This window comes from Necator americanus, chromosome IV (assembly GCF_031761385.1).
Source record: "Necator americanus strain Aroian chromosome IV, whole genome shotgun sequence".
Taxonomy (NCBI): domain Eukaryota; kingdom Metazoa; phylum Nematoda; class Chromadorea; order Rhabditida; family Ancylostomatidae; genus Necator; species Necator americanus.
In genome coordinates, this window is record NC_087374.1 from 6753872 (window position 1) to 6773193 (window position 19322).

Genomic DNA, 19322 nt, shown 5'->3' on the forward strand with positions numbered 1-19322 from the left:
CCGGAGTCGATAAATTGGTACCACACTTATCTGGGAGGATAAAAACACTGATTTGACACATCGGCTAGCCACCGCAAGTCATTGTATAGGCCAGATACACGTTCGTAAACCTCAAACGATTCTGAATTGAGGTGAACGTGGAGGCGCATCCCAAGCGGATTGATTAACGCCAGAAACTTTAACTTTAACTTTATTCGTATACGGCATAGTAGATTATGGAGAGGGGTGATTCCGTCCATTTCTTCCTAATTGCCGTAAAAAACGGCCCGGATGATACGGCTTCGGGTGTTCTGGCGCACTATTTTCCACAAGGAGTTCGATTGGAGCGCGTCAGCCTTGTGCGGCGCCGCATCTTCCGGGCCGTTTTTTAGGGCACTTGGGAAGAAATGGACGGAATCACCCTCCTCTCCATAATCTACTATGATGTATACGAATACTCCACCTGAAATCTGCATCACCTCAGATTCGTGGGGTGATGCCTTCAAGGATCCCCTTTAGTTTCCTGAGAGCTCTTAACGAGTTCCTTCGTTATTGATTAACTTTGTCATCCAAACTCTCATAAAAATTGTAGTGATAGTATGTTAATTTTCCGAACGTGGGAAAAAATCTATGACAAGGTTCCGCAAAGTTTGAAGGAAAATAACTTGAAAACAATGCACGACAATCCCTTACCATTATTGATTGCTATTATTGATTAAGTGGCTGTTGGCAGAATTTCAAGCAAAAAATGTCGTGGTTGTTCACTGTTCATGCTCAACTACAGAAGAAAGTGATCTCTACAGCCTAATGAAGAATAAAAGCTTGGAAAAGCCAATTTCATTACAAGCAAAACGTAAGGGAATCTTGAAATCAGAGAGATAGAGAGAGAAGAAAATAGACAGAGAGGAGGAAGAGAACGATAAAGATACAGTAAAAAGAGAATCGCATTTACAAATAATGCTCAAAGAGAATGAGAATGATTAATGTGGAGGATTTGAAGGAGGTCGGGAATAGCCGGCGCAATTCTCGCCACAGTTCTCTCACGCCGTCGTTTTTATCCCACCCGAAAGAGATTCGCTTCGAAGAGTTAGAGTTCTGTGTATAATTGGCATGCATGCAGTAATCCCGAATTCTCCTTCCTGTTTTGCGTAAGAAGAGGATGGAATTTCGAGGTCGCAAAGCCTACAATTGTGGCCTACATCATGATTTGTTGATAAAACTGCCTTAAATACAGGAAGATTCGGAAAATCCGCAGATGATAAAAGGTTGGAGAAGATTTGAGAATGTTCTTAAGTGCAGCATTCAAGGAAATAGTCGAGGTAAGGAACTCTTCACTGGTAGGTAGGATCTAGGATGTAGTTCACAATCAAGACAATAAAAACAAGAAATTTCCCCTACGAATTCAGGAATTTGACTCATAAAGAAAGATATCAGTCCTCAAAACTTTAAAAAAAAAGAACAAGCAGAAACAAGACCGAGAGTGACTCACTCACTCTCAATAAAGAGATGAAAATTTTCAATTTTTTTTTATTCAGAACTAGCGTTGCCTTTAAACAAATTACCAACAGATTAACAAAGGCTTTTATCGGGCAGGGGTCCAGGCGCATGATACCTGTTCGTTTTGACAACTAAAAAAAGACAAAATAAGTAAAATAGAGGGAAAAAATTGAAAAATGGATCGTTTCGCCTCTACCTAGACGATCCATTTTAGGATTAGCCTTCCTTGAGGCTCCTCAGTAGGGGAGGAAGGCCAAGCCTAAGTCCTTGTTGAGGAATAAGTCATGAGTGTTTCTTTCGGTCAAAGTAAAAAATGCACATAAAAACAAGAACTATTCCGCAAATATTATAGACAATTTGATATGCTCGATAGAGAATTTCTCAACTCTGTAATGGAAATTCTGTACTGATTTTTTTTCCACAGTGTCTTTCAGTCGAGGAAGAAAAGTTCCAGAGTAAAAGAATGTTTCTACGATTTGATGACGGTAAAATATATTTTTCCATGTAAGTCCTAAAGAAAAAACTGTTCCTGTCCTTAATTCTCAAATGAAATAAGATTTTTTTTTAAATTTAGATTAAAATCAGATTCTTTATGAATAGCGATGTAGAAAATAACGGTCCTTTTCCTAATCAATAAACATCGAAAACGTGTCAGTGGAAAAACTTGCAAATCAACCAAAATAGACGAACCACATAAACATAGCACACATTCCATGCTCTCGGTCTGGCTGCTGTCTGGACCGCATAAAATTCCTAGTAGTTAGACTTTTTTGCTCACTAATTCGTAAACTATTAAAACTGATTTTCGAAGAATGTGAGCTCTTGAAAAAAAATTCTTGTAGTCTTAAATTAATTGATTCCTCTTTGTAAATTGTGAGTAGATCAAAATTTGTGTTGTTCTCGATTGCTCCACAATTGGGAACTGCGGAAAAAAAATAACTTCATCGGAAATATGATACAAATATGGAAGCACCAGGAGAATGTTAAGAAGCCTGGAAAGTATAAGAATGAAGAGAATCCTTGGAGTCCAAGGCCACTAAGGATTATGTGAACAAGCACATCAATCATAGTGGGGAGATGGATGAAGATTCTTTCTTCCAGAAAAAAAGACCAAACGCACGTCGAGTTCACAATAGAAAATAACCTATCACTCCGTAAGGTTTTGTTTCTTTGAAACTCCTTCCCCTTAGAATTTCACGCCGAACGTGATTTCACATTTGCGTGAGACTCTTTAATCCGTCAGAACCGCTGTTTGCGATTCACTCTAAAAATTACTCTGTAATTCTTCTCCCTCATCTGAGTCTAAATTTCTGTCTAAATTTCAAATTGAAATAACAGAATAAGGATAATAAGAATAGAGTAAAATTAATTCTAAGAGAGTTTGAAAGGAAGGAAATCCCTTCAGTTGTAAACATTCATCGAAATAAAAAAAAATTAATAAATAATAATATTAATAACCAATAAACTATATATATTCTACCTCCAAAATACTATTTGTCACAGTTTCGACATATTTATTATTCGAAAAAGGGTAGGATTCTTATGTATTCCAATAATGACGTCAAACAAACAGCAGCATATGGAATTTCGAACAATGATCAGCAGCGATGAGGTCCATTCCTCCACTTAGAGGTATTAGGTTCCGTAGACAAATTGAGACAAACAAAAATTACTCATCTAATTTTACTTTTCATTTATTCGTGAAAACAATGAATACGGTATTGTTCAGTGGTGAAGGAATGATGTCATTGAAAACAATTCTGCAGAAAATATGAGAAAACATCAATAAGAAAGAAATTGCAGTGGATAGGGTTAGGATTTCCGGACGACAACGTCTGACCATGTCTTTAAGGACCTGTTAATTTTTTTGTTTTTTCTTGTTTTTTTTTTTGTTTTTGTTTTTTACTCTGAAAAGTGCGCCACCAGTATACGATACGAAGTAGCGAAACCAGATAGAAGGCTCATTGTTTCGGCTATGTTGCGAGATCCTGGGATCCTGGTATCTGTGGAAATCGAGAAAATTCATCGTAAATTGTTATCAGAAGCTCAAAAAGATATGTATCTTCTATTATAAATAATAATAAATATAAATAAATATTTCATAGAAGCCTTCGTTGTATAATTTCACAAATGGAAGCGTTGCAGTGACAAAGCGCCAACAACACCGCCACGTCTATTTTGTAATAATAAATGGTGAACCGAGACATTTCCCGCGATAGCACTCCAGATCTTCTTTCCTGGATCAGGGTAGGACGTTCTATACCTCCTATATTCTGCATGTACATACAAAATTGACGAATACGAAGCCGAGAAAATTCGAGAAAACTTCTCGATAGGTGACCGGAAATTTTCATATTAAAATCAGCAAAAAGTAGGAAAAATGGGTGTGACAATGTCGAATGGCTGGGATCCTGAAAAAACATACTGAGTTCACGTACACAGCTAGGGATAAAGGCTTGGAAATTGGTTTGAAACTGGAAACCACTAAAAATGTTACCTCTTTTGCAAAAGTACTAAGAAAATGCTCAAATACTGAAAAATCCAGCGCTCCGTTCTTCCAGAGAATTCTTCCTCACCTCTCTTTTTCCCTCCCTTTTCGCAGCGAAAAGTTATTTCTCGCTATGATCTGAACCATAATCAACTTTGAAGTCAATCGTTTATGATTTGAATCAGAAAAAAATGTCGCACTGCAATGCTGAGGCTCTAAGCCGAAACTAGTTTTCTATTCGCTTTTTGACATGGTTAAATCTCCTCTTTCTACACCGATCACCGATTTTTGCGAGCTCGGACAACGAGCGATTAAGGTCGAACGATTCGAAATCCGTTATAAAGCTGTGCGACGTTCGTGTCAAATAGCTTGTACACCATCATGTTCGGCCTATTTTTCATGTTACTTGCTGTAGCCGTATGTTTATTTCCTTCTTTTTTCCAATTAATTTATTCTGATCACCATGGAAAAAGAAAAATAATTGGAGAAATGCGATGAGCAGAGAAGAAGCGCCTCCGAGCAACCGTTGATCAGCGAGCAGTTGGACCCAAGCGTTTATGTGAGGCAAAATTTGTTTGGACTCGGTCAGGTATACATAAAATTTGCAAATAAATATATCTCCGGTGCAGTTTGAAGTTTTCTTTCCAGGATCCGCTCACGCAGAGGCAGATTGGCACCGTAATGCCAGGTGGGTGAGCACCAAAAAAAAGAAATTAGACTAAAGCCATGGAGCAAAAGAAAAGAGAGGAAATCATGACAAAAGTCCTCTAATTTATGGATATGTGTCGCTTGATTTCTTTGCCAGAAATTTTCCTACTGCAGTAATTCGCGCATTTTCTTCGTTTCAACACCTCCAAAAGGTCGCAACGCTATCAACAACGAGGGAAATGTGAAATTGACCGCGTTCGAATCGCATGTTTACCTCATTTTATGAGGTTTCAGCTCAATTGCGTGAAAAAGTTATGTACAAATACATGAAAATACACAACATCATAGGATAAAAATAAAAATAAAATAAAGAAAAAATAAATAAATAAAATAAATAACAGAAAAATAAAGATAAAAATAGCATAAGGTAGCAAAATTTTAATTTAAATCTAATTCAAATTAAAGCTTTAATTTCAATTTCAATTTAAGATGGAGGTTCAAAAGAGAATTGTGTTAAGTTATTACATCCTTGAATCAAAGATTCCAGATGTGTACGGATAGATCTACTGGTAACAAATTGAATGGTACATTCCATTCAATCATCCTTCGGCTATAATCCTAACTCTCCGTCTTTACACACCTTTCATGGATTAGCGGGGAGAACTATAAATTTTTCATTCTTTTTTTTTGTTATCTGTGAAGTTAGACGGAAATAAGGAGTTATCCTCTCAGCCTTTATTGAATCCTTCTTTTTATCTTTGTCCTTAGCACGAGGTAGCTTCCGCTTCAACAATCTTAACAAAAAAAAAAGACTTGTGAAAGTGTGCATTCGTATAGTACACATTCAGGTTTGCGGGTTTTATTTGTGAAGAGAAGACGAGAATTAAAATAGATCAAAATTTTTGACAAATATTTTTTTGAACGGAAAAACCATAGAAAAAACAACAAAGCAGCAGTTAAGCAAGCTATCAACGTTTTTTTTTCATATATTTCATATTTTTAATGGTTTATATCGTAAAAAGAGGAATAGGAGCGCTTTTCGGATACGGTAGAATCGGCTACAATCACAGCTCATTTCCGAATCTAATTGCATACGTTTCTACTGAGGAACTGTGTATGAAGAGGGGATTCTCGGAATCTTGCCTACCAACAAAAATAGGCTCAAGCGCTATTCCGAACTCCTCAGAAGCTACTCCAGTAATCACAACAAATTCAGCTTCTGATAAACAAACTTCTGCAGAATTTTTAGACAAGGTGTTTGCCTTAAAACACCAAGTATGGATTTATGCGCGCTCGTTTTGAATGTTTTTGTTTTGTCGAAAATCAGGATTTGTGACCTTTTAAGTATCAATGACAGCAATTAGAAAGGCAAAACGATCCTTGAGGTGATCTGCTCTTAGTAGGTACAAAAAAAATTGTATCTTAGCAAAAATCTTCAACAAATGTGTTCTGATGAGCGCTTACAAATCTTTGATGCGCAGTTTCAAAAAAAAACAGCAGAAAAATGCATTCAAACCATTTAAATCCACTCTTAACAAGGAATTGACGGGAACGGAAGCCGCTCATGTAAAAAATCCACGAGGAAAAAAAGCAAGCAGCTCAGGATGTATTATAACAGTTTGGATTACTCCTACCTAATTCTCTTGATAGTCAACAAAATGCGTCCAAAATATGATCGCACAGCTGTACGAAAAAAAATAAATAAACAATAAATGGTGATAAAAATAAAGAAAATCTTTGAAATCTACATTATTGCAGTTAATTTCGCCTTCACGTGCAAATGTGTCTCGAAAGTTCCAAACGCGAACGCACCACCACCGATAGACGCTAATCTGATGGCACAACAACAAATCCAACAACTTCAGGTACTGTTTCTTCTACTCGTTGCAATCCAGAAAAAGTTAACAAGTGAGAAATTGCAAGAGAATCATATTTGATCTCTGGAACAAATAGTCATCTTTTAAAAGTGGATCGTTTAGGTAGAGGCGAAATTATTCACCTTTTCAATTTTAATCCCTATCTATTTCTTTGTGATGTTTTAAAAGTTAAGCTCTGACAGGAATCCTTCTTAGCAATCGTCGATCAAACCACGTTTGTCTTTCGTATATAAAAACTAAACAAAACTTTGGAAAATTTAAAAAAAAACCTTAAAAACTATAATTAAGGAACTCGTACATAAAAAACTATCATTTTCTTTTTTCTGGATCATGACCACGGTAAACTGATTAGTGAAGTCTCCGTAAAGGATTATTGTTTAAATCCGGGGTAGGCGGCTGTAGATATACAGAAAACAGACTTTTCTCGAGCGGATCTCAGGTAAGGGAATGATTTATCTCTTTCTTTTCCCCTATCAACTCAAATCCTCACCAATAAAAATGTAATCTCGGTGGAGAAAACAAGAGCAAAGTGCTATGCAAAAAGTGGTAAATATGCTTAAAAAATTTACTTGGTATTTACCATCTAGATAGGCGGAGCAAAGAATACGCTTGTTGAATTATGCCGCTGTGCTCACCACAAACAGCCGTCCTCTCATCTTTCCTTTCCTTTCGTATTTAGACGGCACAAGAAACTTCTTATTTTTCTTTTTTCAATAATAAAACAACAACCCAAATCTCAAACATTATTTACTTTGTGAAAAAATTTGTAAGCTGTTATAAAGTGTTCATTAAAGCGTGAATTTTATGAGAAATAAAACAGCCTACGTCTACGCTTAGTATCTTGAAAAGTGGGACCCAACCGAACGCAATCGTGATTTATTTCAAACTCTTGCTAAGTATTTTAACAACGCCTCGAGTTTGGTGTGATGATGATGACATCCTAGTGGGAATTTTCATCCCTGATCCTCTTTTTATCTTTTCTTTGAAGCCACTGGTAAGACAAACGAGGGAGATATTAATCAGTCACGAAAGAAACGACAAAAACTTATAGAGATGTGAATTTAAATTTTTCTCGGATTTTTTTTTTTGGATTTCCATAAACTCGTCGGTACTAAGTCAGCACTTGCTAGGATACAAAGGAAGAAAGAGAGTTAAATAACAATTTTCTCTCAATCATTTCATAAAATTGAAAAAAAGAATTCTCGGACGTTGCTGTAAAGTAACAGGACGGACCACAGGTGGCCGCCAACGTATTAGGTTTGGTCATAAATAACTTCCGGCCAGGTACATGTCACCTATTGTTATTGTTTACGCATACAATGAGTTACCCAAACAAGGGATTTTTATTATCGCCGCGCGGACAGAACCTCGGTTAGCCTGTTAGACAGCAGTTTAGTGTTGGGCACGTTACGTTTAATTTTTTTTTGTTCACTTTGAAAATGGAGAATCAAAAAATACACTTTCGCCATGTGATGCTTTGGAAATTTAGACAAGGTAATAGTGCTTTGGGAACGATTCAGAAAATATGTGCTGTGTATAGTGGAGTGATAGCGGGGGTTAGAAATTAGTTTCTTAAATTTCGTTCTCAAGACGGGACCTTGAAAGAGTACCCGAGGGGGTATCAGCCTTCAGATTTGATTTTTTTTTGATATTTTGAAAAAGGAGAATACAAAAATACACTTTCGCCATGTGATGCTTTGGAAATTTAGACAAGGTAATTATTGGGAGAAAAAACCACGCCAAATAATGCCAGAATTAGCACTCTATACGTCACAATCAATAAATAAAGAATAAATAAATGTAATACAATAAGATACAATACAATACAATATACAATAAATACACAATCAATCTCAATAGATCATCATCACAATAACCGTATGAAGAACAAAACGGAAGTTATTTACGACTCAACCTCATGTACGGATCAAACGTTAGGTCTACTCCTGGCTAGGCCTCTGATTCCATGAAATTGGAAATGTCGGCGATGTCGAACTCCTTCTCAGCTGCTTGCGAGACCCTGCCAGAGGACCTGCAACCTCCGTTGTGCATTGCAGTTCGATACCCAGAAGGTGGACACTCACTCTCACGCCATTGCGGAGCTGTAAACAGTTGTGGAGAAGAATTTTTTATTCAGAATTTTTTCTACATATTCGCGCTAGACTTATTTGCGAGCAATAAGAGACTAAGCTAATAAATCCGACCTCTCTACGAGTCAAAGCACGCAAATACACTAAACATGCCCTGAGGACATGCTGTTAATAAATCTTCGTGATCCCAATATGATTGATTGAACTGCAACCATTCTATCCTTTATTCTTATCTTTAGAAGAACTCAATGACTTCTTGTGCTGTTTAGAAACGTCTTTAAAATGACGACTTTCCTAACCTGCCCAATGAATGTTTTAGATCCGTAGCGTATTTTTTTCAGGAACAAGTGCGTAAGCAACAAGAAATCATCAACAGAGCGAACCAACAGAAGACTGGATTTGAACAATTTAGTGAGTAGCCTAAAAAATAATTGCTCTTTAATATTTTCTGGAAGAAATTCTTCCGAAGAACTGAAAGTTTCTTTAGGACGAACAACAAAGAAGAAAATTTCAGACGAAACATCTTGCCATCTGTTGTTTTTCAAATAATTTTTACGAAAGTGTTCAGAGAGATGATAAGACATTTGGGTAAACATCTGGACAAACAACAAAAAATTTAGAAAAAAGTTTCTAAGACTGAAACTAAGTTATCTAAAGCGGAGATAGTTAAAGGCGCAGCCAAGAGACCAGCATCTGTTTCGCCGGGTGCAGCACACTCGGTAAAAGGTTCCGCTCTATCTGCTCGATCGATCGAAGGTTCGAGTCCGCTCAAGTGCCAACCAGGTTTTTCATCCCTCCGGGGTCGATAAATTGGTACCAGACTTGTCTGGGGGATAAAAACACTGACTTGATACATCGACTAGCCCCCGCGAGTCATTGTAGAGGCCAGATACACCTAAACCTCAAGCGATTCTGAATTGAAGTGAACGTGGGGGCGCATACCATTGACCACCATACCATCGGATCGATTAACGCCAAAAAACGTTATCCTTTTAAACTTTATTTCTTTCTTCACTTACGTGATTCTCTGCATTTCAGCACAACTTATACAGATAGCAAATTCCATGGAATGCAGCTGTGTGGGTGACAATTTAGCCACGCGAGAACGGTTCGGTCAACCATTCGGAGCTATAGGAACTGGCAATGTTAGTGTGTCATATTATCAAAATACTAAACTAAATTTGAAGGAAAAAAAATGGAACGATCCTTAAAAAACAGGGTTCTCCAGGTGTAACGCCATTTTCTCCTCAAAGGCATCACTCCACGAATCTTAGGTGGAGCGGGTTTCAGGTGGGTTACGCCTATACGGAGTCGTAGGTTATGGAGAGAAGGGTGATTCCTTCTATTTCTTCCTAATTGCCGTAAAAAATGGCCCTGAAGATACGAATTCGAGCGTTCCGGCGCGCTATTTTCTACAACGAGTTGGATTGGAGCGCGCCAGCTTTGTGCACGCGCCGCATCTTCCGGGCCGTTTTTTTACAGCAATTAGGAAGAAATGGACGGAATCACCCTCCTCTCCATAGTCTACTATCCCGTATAAGAATACTCCAACTGAAATCTGTACCACTTCAGATTCGTGGGGTGATGCCTTTAAATGTGAAATATATGTAGCATGGAAAATGTGCGCAAATGTTGTTTATATCTCTTAAACTCTTCCAAAACCTCTTAAAATTCTACCGAAAGTGAGTGGAAAGAACAGGGTTGTGTCTTCTTTTAAAAGAGAAATTTTTTCACTTCCAGACAATGGGCGTACCAGGACTACCAGGTCAACTTCGTGGCGACAGCCTCAGCGCATTCCCAGGCGCTCAATTTCTTGACGCTCACCCAGGTAATATGCAATTTCACGCGATCATATTTGGTATTTCCTAATCCTTGCCCTTCAGCGACTCCTATGGACTACGGTCAAATTCATGGCGTTCCTCTAACAGTTCCATTTCAGTCAAGGTTGCAACCGATTCTTAAACATCGATTGTTTTGATTTTACATTATTGATTTTACAATAGTGTTATATACGTATTGTTGTTATCTAATACAGGAAGCGTTTCTGTTCAAAAATTGTAAGCTTAAGCGCTCTAAGCGTTTGAAAGTTACGGTGATTTAATAAAATTCTCCTATGAATTGTTGCAGCATCGTTCGTAAGTACAGTGCATATCTCCGGATATTACTCTAAACAACTACGATTTTAGAATTATGAGTGAGATTTTGGTCTGCATGAGTTACTGTTTTCTCCAAAGCGGCAATGAACATCATTGTTTTCGAACAACTGATCGTTCGAATACTGCCCATGTTCCACTGTCTTTTAACTTTGGCATATTGAAACGTAGTTTTTAATTGATTTTTATAAAGAAGATCAATACCAATCTTGGCTACAGCTCAAGAAAATCAATTAAAAACTGACGTTCCGTCTACCACCGAGAAGGTGTGAATCGATCCCAGCAATATCAGTGTCTGGACCATTGTCCACAGAGAACACCACCTACAACGTTTTTGGTCTACAAGATTTTTGTGATTTTAACATTTAGAACTGCCATAGAACTCATAGAAAAATCTTCCGGACCTCATTAATGAAAGGAATCGGAAGAGACACTTTTTATTTTATCATCATGATTGAGAGCATCCACGAAAACTCACCCAAAGAATTTTAAGTCGCTCCTAGACGTACAACCAAGTCTGCCACAGGAGAAGCCACCCAGATCATGGTCGCTGAAAAGTCTATCTGTGGACTAATATGCTGAAACGTCTGATTCTAAGCAAAACCCAGGATATATCATCCATACGGTGTTTTCGTCATCATCATCTGAATAAGATCTTCAGATTAAAGTAAAGTTTAAGTGTAAGTAATTGTAGTCATTATCGTATAGGAGGTCGCCTCATACAAGTTTAATGTTAGGAAGCCAGTCACGAAATTAATCGGCCTTCCAGACACTCGTATCGGATTTGTACATAATTTTTGAATTTTGCACAAATTATCCGTTTTGCTTCACGTTTGCCTCGGCAGAAAATAACATACCCCAAGCATTAGCGAATTACTACATACTTATTCAGGGGCAAAAAATCATTGGAGAGCTTCTACAGCGCAATATTTGTAGAATTCGAATAAAGATTCGATAAAGTTTGATAAAATTCGATAAAGTCGAACAGTGTAAAAAGTTGTAACTGATAAAATTCAATACTGTGAAACCTGTATTTGTTTAAGTTAGTTTTTTCACCACCTGATGTTTTTTTTTTCTTTGTTTAAATATTCGGACGTGTCTTGGTGCTGTATGAGATATTCTTGAAGAGAATAGTTCCTCCATGATTCAATTTATTCTGCAACTTGAACTTATCAAGCAATTTGAATACAAACATGTTTTCCTGCTGCTGACTCTTTAGCATATCCAAATGGAGCAGTTGTTGATCGTCCCAATTATTTCGGATTGTTCCGGATTTTCTAACTCAGTGTATCTTCTTCGCGCAAAAAAAAATTACCGCATGAAAGTGCTGAACAACAGCATGAGGCTACTGATGCGTTACCCCTGTAAACAAAATAAAATACAATCAAATACAAAACAAACACATTGAGACGAAATCCGTACTTCTCTTATGGAACATATCGTTTAAAACTTGCTCTCACGCTTTTTCGGCAAACATGAGGGTCCCATCGATGACCAAGTCGTCACAGATGACATTCAGAGTGTTTTAAAATCACACGAGAAGTGTTACGAGAATAAACTAATTCTACTGGTGAGAGCAGATCGTTGTAAATATTACAGTGCCGACCGTGGGAAGGGCAGTGGTAAGAGCGCACGTAGCAGGACCACGCCGTTGCGACGACCGAAGTCCTGCGCAGTCACGCTACTGGGACCCGCCGAGAAGACTGTGACGCCTATGAGATGGAAGCTTCACCAAAAAAGGCAATACATTATTATACACCGACGGAAATGCCATGCTGGTAGCGGGGACACCGCTACCTACGAAACCGATACACACATCCTGTTGGCTAATCTGGCTGTCGTTACCTACTAATATCTTACTGAGCAACGTAATCCCGCAAGGGAAAGGGGTCTTTGTCGGATCATGACAATGTTGTAGGTAAAGGATGAGTGAAATCCGAAGTTGTACGAACTTGCTTGACGTAAACAGTCGACCATAGGAGAAGACCTTGTAGTACAACGGTTTGACATAGACTGCAGCGGCTTCCTATGGCGCTTCGAGTGTAGATTGCGGCTAGAGATGGCTAGGCCTTAGCTGTACAGCTCCAACCACTATTTCAATATAAAGAGTTAAGGAATTTACCTAATACGTGTTGAGTGTGGTCGGTAAAGAAGAACGGCTATGAACTAAAACCAAAACTACATATCGATGAAAGATAGAATAACACAACGGTTATGAATAAAGTATCACTACAGGGCGGGTATAGTATAGCGGTTAGAGGTTCCGCTTCCTGCACGATCGATCGGAGGTATCCGCTCTGTGGTGCTCACCAGGCCCTTCATCCCTCCGGGATCGATAAATTGGATTTTAATTTGCCTTGATTTTAATTTTATAATTTGCCAGACTTGTCTGGGAGGATAAAACACTGACTTACCACATCGGCTAGCCACCGCAAGTCATTGTATGGGGCAGTTACACGTCCGTAAACCTCAAACGATTCTGAATTGAAGTGAACGTGGGGGGCGCAGGTCCCAAGCGGATTGATTAACGCCAGACACTTTATCCTTTTTATCTCTTATCACTACAAAACGAGCACACGGTACGATGTACTTGTAATCATGACCTCAGCTAAGATAAAAAGATGCTCAAAACTCAGCAATAACTCGTAAGCCTCTTTTCCTTAAGTCTAGTAATGGGTGACGTTTCCTTCTGACTGCTTTGTGAGGACGTAACAGAACCTATGGTCGTCGAATTGATGTTCGTCGACCCTCTTTATCACACCTTCGTCAAGGTAGTCCCTGAAAGTAGAGGTGTACTCCTTCCAACAAGATTGTTCGGATTGCAAAGTGCTGTATTGACTCTGGAATCATCTTAGAGCTAATAATTCTTTGTTGACAAGACGTGGATACGTTATCTCCAGGAGAGATTTAATGATCTATTCGCCGTCACCCACTTCGGCGGTGTCATGAAAGCGCTGGAGGATCTATGCATCTTCTAGTTGAGTGTATCGGGATCTTTCGACCTGGCACGGTCCAGATCCAGAAGGTGAGTTAAACCGCCTCCAAAGCAGTAAGGTGGAGTGGAGACAGTAGTTTTTTAGATTGTCTGTACAGCAAATCAACGGAAAAACGTGGACTGGGGACTATTGCTAAAATCGGAATTGAACGAGTCAGTCCCCATGACGAATGCTTCAGTCTGTCAGTCAGTGTTTCAGTCTGTCCTTCAGTACTCTCCAGAAGAATTAAATTTTTTTAAGGGCTATCTGGCGTCACATGACATTTGATAGTAGCAAATTGATTATTATGACTGATTAAATCCGAGTGACGCGGAAAGAACAGGGAGCAAATTTGCCCTGCTTACTTAGACGGGATAGTTTGGACGAGGAAGTCCGCGGCAAATAATTCCTAATAATTACTGAAACCTCAAGGTTGCGGGAAAACGTATTGTTTTTTTTTTTGGTTTCAATATCAGCTACTTTTGTGCCGAACGATGGACTCCGAATCCGACGACAGCCACTGAGTAATGGTCATATTGTTAAAGGTATAGAAAGGTATAGGAATTTGGGGGCTGAGCTGGAATCCAACATGACGTTGATCATTTCAAACGCGTTGATTTTAGGATCCCGGCGCTCTCAGGTACGCGTCCAACCAGTCCCTGTTCGGTTACGAAATTGCATCAAAAACGCGATTCAAATTTAAGTGCGAAATGAATTCAAACGCAAAGTGCAAGTCAAATTTTGGGGCGCATACAAGGGATGACGAAAAAGAACAAGAACTGAGCGCTGAGTTTCGGCACTTGTACACTGGTCCCTTATATACTTAGAGAGCTACCGTAGTAAAGTACCCATAGCGATATTCCCGTGGGCCGACTATATATTAATAGTTAATAATTAATAAAAGTTAAAATAATAATATTAATAATAATTAAAATAATAAATAAAATAAATAATAAATAATAATTAAAGGCAGCACTCTGAGGCGTTACGGGTGTAGTGTTGAAGAACTTGTATTGAGCTTCGGTAGTTGACGGTCTCGTTTTATGTGCCACGCGGGATATTACTTACCAACTTTATTCGACACCACCTCGAAATTGGGTAATTAAACTATAACATTAACAGTAACTAAGGCAAGAAAAGCGAACAAATTATTAACAGTAATAAAGGCAAACAATACATGAAGGCAAGAAGAGCTAGCAAAATTATAAACAACATGAAAACAAGAAAAATGGCACAATGAACTTTCTACGGCTATTTATATGGTACATTGAGGGCGGAGTAGACTGTTATGATGTCCTGTACATGCTAACACAAAGAAGTACTCGGTTGGCCTGTAAACATCTTTGTCCTATGAATAATTTTTTTTTGCTACTGCAGGCCTAAGGACTACAAATTCGGCCGCCAGACTGCGCTAACCCAAGTTACATTATGAATCATCGACAGATAGGCATTGCTATAAGACACGAGAAGCAACTATTGAGCTAATTAAGTAGTATCACGTTCGTGATAATGGGTTTTGGGTGGAGTATTCTTGTACGGGATAGTAGATTATGGAGAGGAGAGTGATTCCGTCCATTTCTTCCTAATTGCCGTAAAAAACGGCTCGGAAGATGCGGCGCGTGCACAAGGCGCTCCAATCGAACTCGTTGTAGAGAATAGCGCCCCGGAACGCTTGCAGCCGCATCTTTTGCCCGTTTTTACGGTGATTAATGAGAAATGAGCGGGATCCTATTCGTTTCTGCAATATACGATTCCGTATTGTCTTTGACCATCGGAAACCCATAGCAGATCCATTCAGATTCCTGGAGTGATGCCTTTAATAGCGCTTCAACTACCTCAGTTGTCCAGAAAAAAAGGACTACAGGAAGAAGTATGATAAGCGGCTACGATTGCAACTATTCAGAGCAGTCACGGGGCAATTTCCTACATTTCACTCATTTGTGCGTCGATATTTTTGGTCCTCTCATATGCCAGAGCTTTAAAAAGTCGGCTACTCTTCGCGATTTTCAATAACACAAATATGAAAATCTCATAAATGTGTTCCATAGTGGATGTGGAACGCTGGCTGGGTGCATGTTATGCACATCGATTAGTTGTAACGATGTACAAATATTCAGAGGTGGTGTCACGTTGATTGTTTTGGATGTGATTCGACAGTGCGTGCTCCACGTGGAGCTTTTTATTCATCGTTTTTTCTGTACGTTTAGCATAAACATTCCTAGTTCCATCGTTTTCTCTGTTAAGGATAAACATTTCTAGTTCCCTCTCCTCCAATATTTTAAAAAGTATTCCCTCTTTGCTTAGAGAGCCAAGATGGAAGAAATTTTCGGGACTTTATTCTTCCAGAAAAAGAATTTGTAGCATACGATACCTTATAAACGCGAGTTCATTACTGTAAATAAAGACAGACTCAGAGTCAAAATTTAAAAAAAAAACTTTTTGTAAGAATTATTTGCTACAGTTTCCTACAAAATTTTCCAAAATATCTCCGGTTCCGTCGATGATAGGATGGCATTCGAAACTTTTCATGAATCCAACGACACTTGTAAACATTCTCGACATCCACAAGGCCTACAACGGAGATCTCAATGCTCCTGTAATCGATACTTCCTTACATAACATTCCTCCTTTAATAGCTAACATTCCGGCGTTTTCGCCTTTGTCAGAGCATGGAAAAATCTCATAAATCTGAGATTTAACCTCTCAGACGCATCACCACTCTACGGTTACCATTTGATTTTCGTTTTTTAAACTTTCGATGTTTAAGAGTTTAAAAAACGCAAAAACTAGTTCTTACTCCATCTGTTGATATCCGTTACGGAGCACACCACTTTGTACCAAGACTATGCATAACTACAGTTGTCATAAGGAACCTGTAAATGGTGGTTTTCCTGCCCGTAAATCAAAATTCGCAAAAATCCTGATATGGGGTTCGTCCGGTTGCGCTCAAAATCCACTCTTTCTGTCTGCGAAAAAAGTCGGAAAAGTTACAGGTGACTTGACCTCCCAAAACCTCATCATCCTAAGAAAAGTTATCAACCCTCCCATAATCAATACCAATATATCGGCTAGCGCCTACCTCGAACTCTAAAAATGCCTACGTAACAAACCAACACGCACCACAAAGGGAACATATCGATACGCGCGTAGATCAAAACCCGCAAAGGTCTAGGTATGGGGGTTAGGTCGTTAGTTATTAGAGTTAGCAACGCTGCGCCCCCTCATTTCTGTTCATTTTTGGACCGTGAGCACTTATTCGAAATGTAGCTCGCATCCAGAATTCCTGTCCTATGATACCATCTCGGACTCTTAGGACTGGATCGTGACGTAAACATATTTCTTGATTTAATTTTGATCCTTGATTTTTCTATTATTGATTTATTTCGAAGCCCTCATGATCCAATTTGCTCTCTGATTTCCGAGAACGATGAGTAGTCTTGGTTTTATGATCCTAAATCCTCTTTCACCCCAACAGTGTCCGTTCTGTTTCCTTTTCAATTTCCACATGACATTGCGGATGACGAATTGAACTACTTTTCACCCTATACAATCACTCTCTCTGCCCTTTGGACAAAACCATGCAGCTAGGAGTTCTCAATGTTTGCTCACAAATGTTTTGAATAGCCTGTCCCGTCGGCCGTACAGACAGCTATCGTTCGGAATTTGCTTCTGTCACGTGAGTGTGGTATTGTATTTCCAATACTTTCACATCGTTATGTTCAGTCTCAATGCCGTAGACAGCTCCACATCGCTCTGTTCAGATCGCAGATTAAGGAGAGGGGGTGATTCCGTCCATTTCTTCCTAATTGCCGTAAAAAACGGCCCGGAAGATACTGCTTCAGGCGTTCCGGCGCACTATTTTCTACAAGGAGTTCGATTGGAGCGCGCCAGCCTTGTGCAGCGCCGCATTTTCCAGGCCGTTTTTTACGGCAATTAGGAAGAAATGGACGGAATCACCCTCCTCTCCATAGTCTCCCATCCCGTATACGAATACTCCACCTGAAATCTGCACCACCTCAGATTCGTGGGGTGATGCCTTTAAGCAAGGTGTATAGAGGAAGATCTTTTTTTTGACTGATCATGAGTTTGGATCCTCATTCATTGATTGATCTAGTCTTTGATTGTGTACTACTTTTTGAGCAGAACCAAGATTGTTATTGATCTTTATTCTGGCTAACGTTTCGGCGTCGTCGCCTTCTTCAGACCCTGAAAAATCAAACACACGTGTAATCTACTTTCTCAAATGCCTCGTCGTTCCACAAGATATGACTTAAAAAACAGATTATTTAAAGGCAGCGACAGAAAAGCCGAGAAAAATCATGATAACATTTTTATTCATTTCCTTTCTGACCTTCTACTTCACTTATCGTCTTATTCAAAGGCAACGACAGAAAAGCCGAGAAAAATTACCATAGCGCTCACCTTGATAGCCACAAAATCGTGATGTTAGCGGACCAGCAGTTGTTAGAGTTGCGCCGCTAACTAGTAACGATGCCCCCCGCCTCTGACCCCGTAAGTCAAAACCCGCAAAGCTCTTGATATGGCGCCAGCTCGTTGGTCACAGCGATCTAGTCTTTGTTCACTGATTTTAACAACGCTTACATTGTTTTTTTTTGCAACAGCTTTTTCGAAGTTCAGGTTTTATTCTTCCAAGAAATATGATATCGTTTAACACGTCGAATTCTATTTCTCTTCACATGGAAATGAGCTATGAGTTCGAAAGCGAAGAACACGAATTTCTCTGAGGATTTCTTGAAATTCCCAATTCTTAAAAACACTCACTGATACAGTTTTTTGATCCGGTTCGCCCCGGTAGGTCACTGTATAGGCAGCGCAAGCGATCATGGATCTTAGACGGCACTGAATTGGAGTCGAACGTGTAGGCGCGTCTCGAACGGATTGATCAACGTCGTATACTTTACTCCTTATCCTTAAATTAGTGGCGATGGTTGTACAATTTTTTCCTTTTCTCTTTCTCGATTTTTCGATCGAAGTTTTCGATTTCCTCAGATTTTCTTGGTGTACGAGGAAACTGAAGGGAATTTTTGGGGTTCTTCGTTCTCCTCTCATTATATCAATACCGTGTCTACTGTCTACTCATCTAATATCGTAAGGATAGTACAGAAGCTTCAACTCATGTCACTGATGTAAATCATTGAAATCTCTGCCCGTGGCTTTCCAGAAGAAATGCGATTTGATGAGTTTCACTTATGCTGAGCCGTTTCTTCTCGCTGTTATTTACAGTACCGTTAAAATGACCTGTTCTACAGTACAATATGGTGTGAGCATCCCAGCGCAGTTAGCGCTCCTTTTCAAACCTGATGGCTGAGCCGGGAGACACTGAAGACAGCTGGGAATTTTGTTGGAGCGGACGTTTCTTTGATGTCATTTGTTTGCGATTAAAAATTGCATCGCTTTACAAAAAAAAGCTCACAATAACCCCGAAATATTTGACTAAACTGTTCCAAAATTGTTCCCTTTTCCAGAAATTGTACGAATTCCTATGAAAATAAAAAGAAACGATCAAAGTCTTTCTTTTTAAAGGGATAGAGCAGAACGTTAGTCTATCAGAGTTTGTAAATGTTTCCCATATTATAGAAGCCGAAAAGAAAAAG

The 19322-nt window shown here is 39.0% G+C and overlaps 3 protein-coding genes across 3 annotated transcripts; 1 reads left to right on the forward strand and 2 right to left on the reverse strand.

Annotated features, from left to right (window-relative positions):
* Positions 1-4214: 4214 nt before the first annotated feature.
* On the forward strand, positions 4215-10557 carry RB195_000542 (uncharacterized protein; the record flags this gene model as incomplete). The annotated part of the gene is made up of 6 exons (XM_064196950.1): positions 4215-4317; positions 6371-6477; positions 8921-8990; positions 9618-9724; positions 10320-10407; positions 10463-10557. 6 exons carry the CDS (start codon positions 4215-4217, stop codon positions 10555-10557), a joined length of 570 nt encoding a protein of 189 aa, XP_064052831.1.
* Positions 8430-13151, reverse strand: RB195_000543 (uncharacterized protein; the record flags this gene model as incomplete). Its single annotated transcript, XM_064196951.1, has 5 exons — positions 8430-8591; positions 8879-8999; positions 10978-11055; positions 11211-11282; positions 13147-13151. 5 exons carry the CDS (start codon positions 13149-13151, stop codon positions 8430-8432), a joined length of 438 nt encoding a protein of 145 aa, XP_064052832.1.
* A 4634-nt stretch (positions 13152-17785) lies between these two features.
* On the reverse strand, positions 17786-18552 carry RB195_000544 (uncharacterized protein; the record flags this gene model as incomplete). The annotated part of the gene is made up of 3 exons (XM_064196952.1): positions 17786-17913; positions 18130-18211; positions 18490-18552. The coding sequence occupies 3 exons, from the start codon at positions 18550-18552 to the stop codon at positions 17786-17788; spliced, it is 273 nt and encodes a 90-aa protein (XP_064052833.1).
* Positions 18553-19322: the final 770 nt, after the last annotated feature.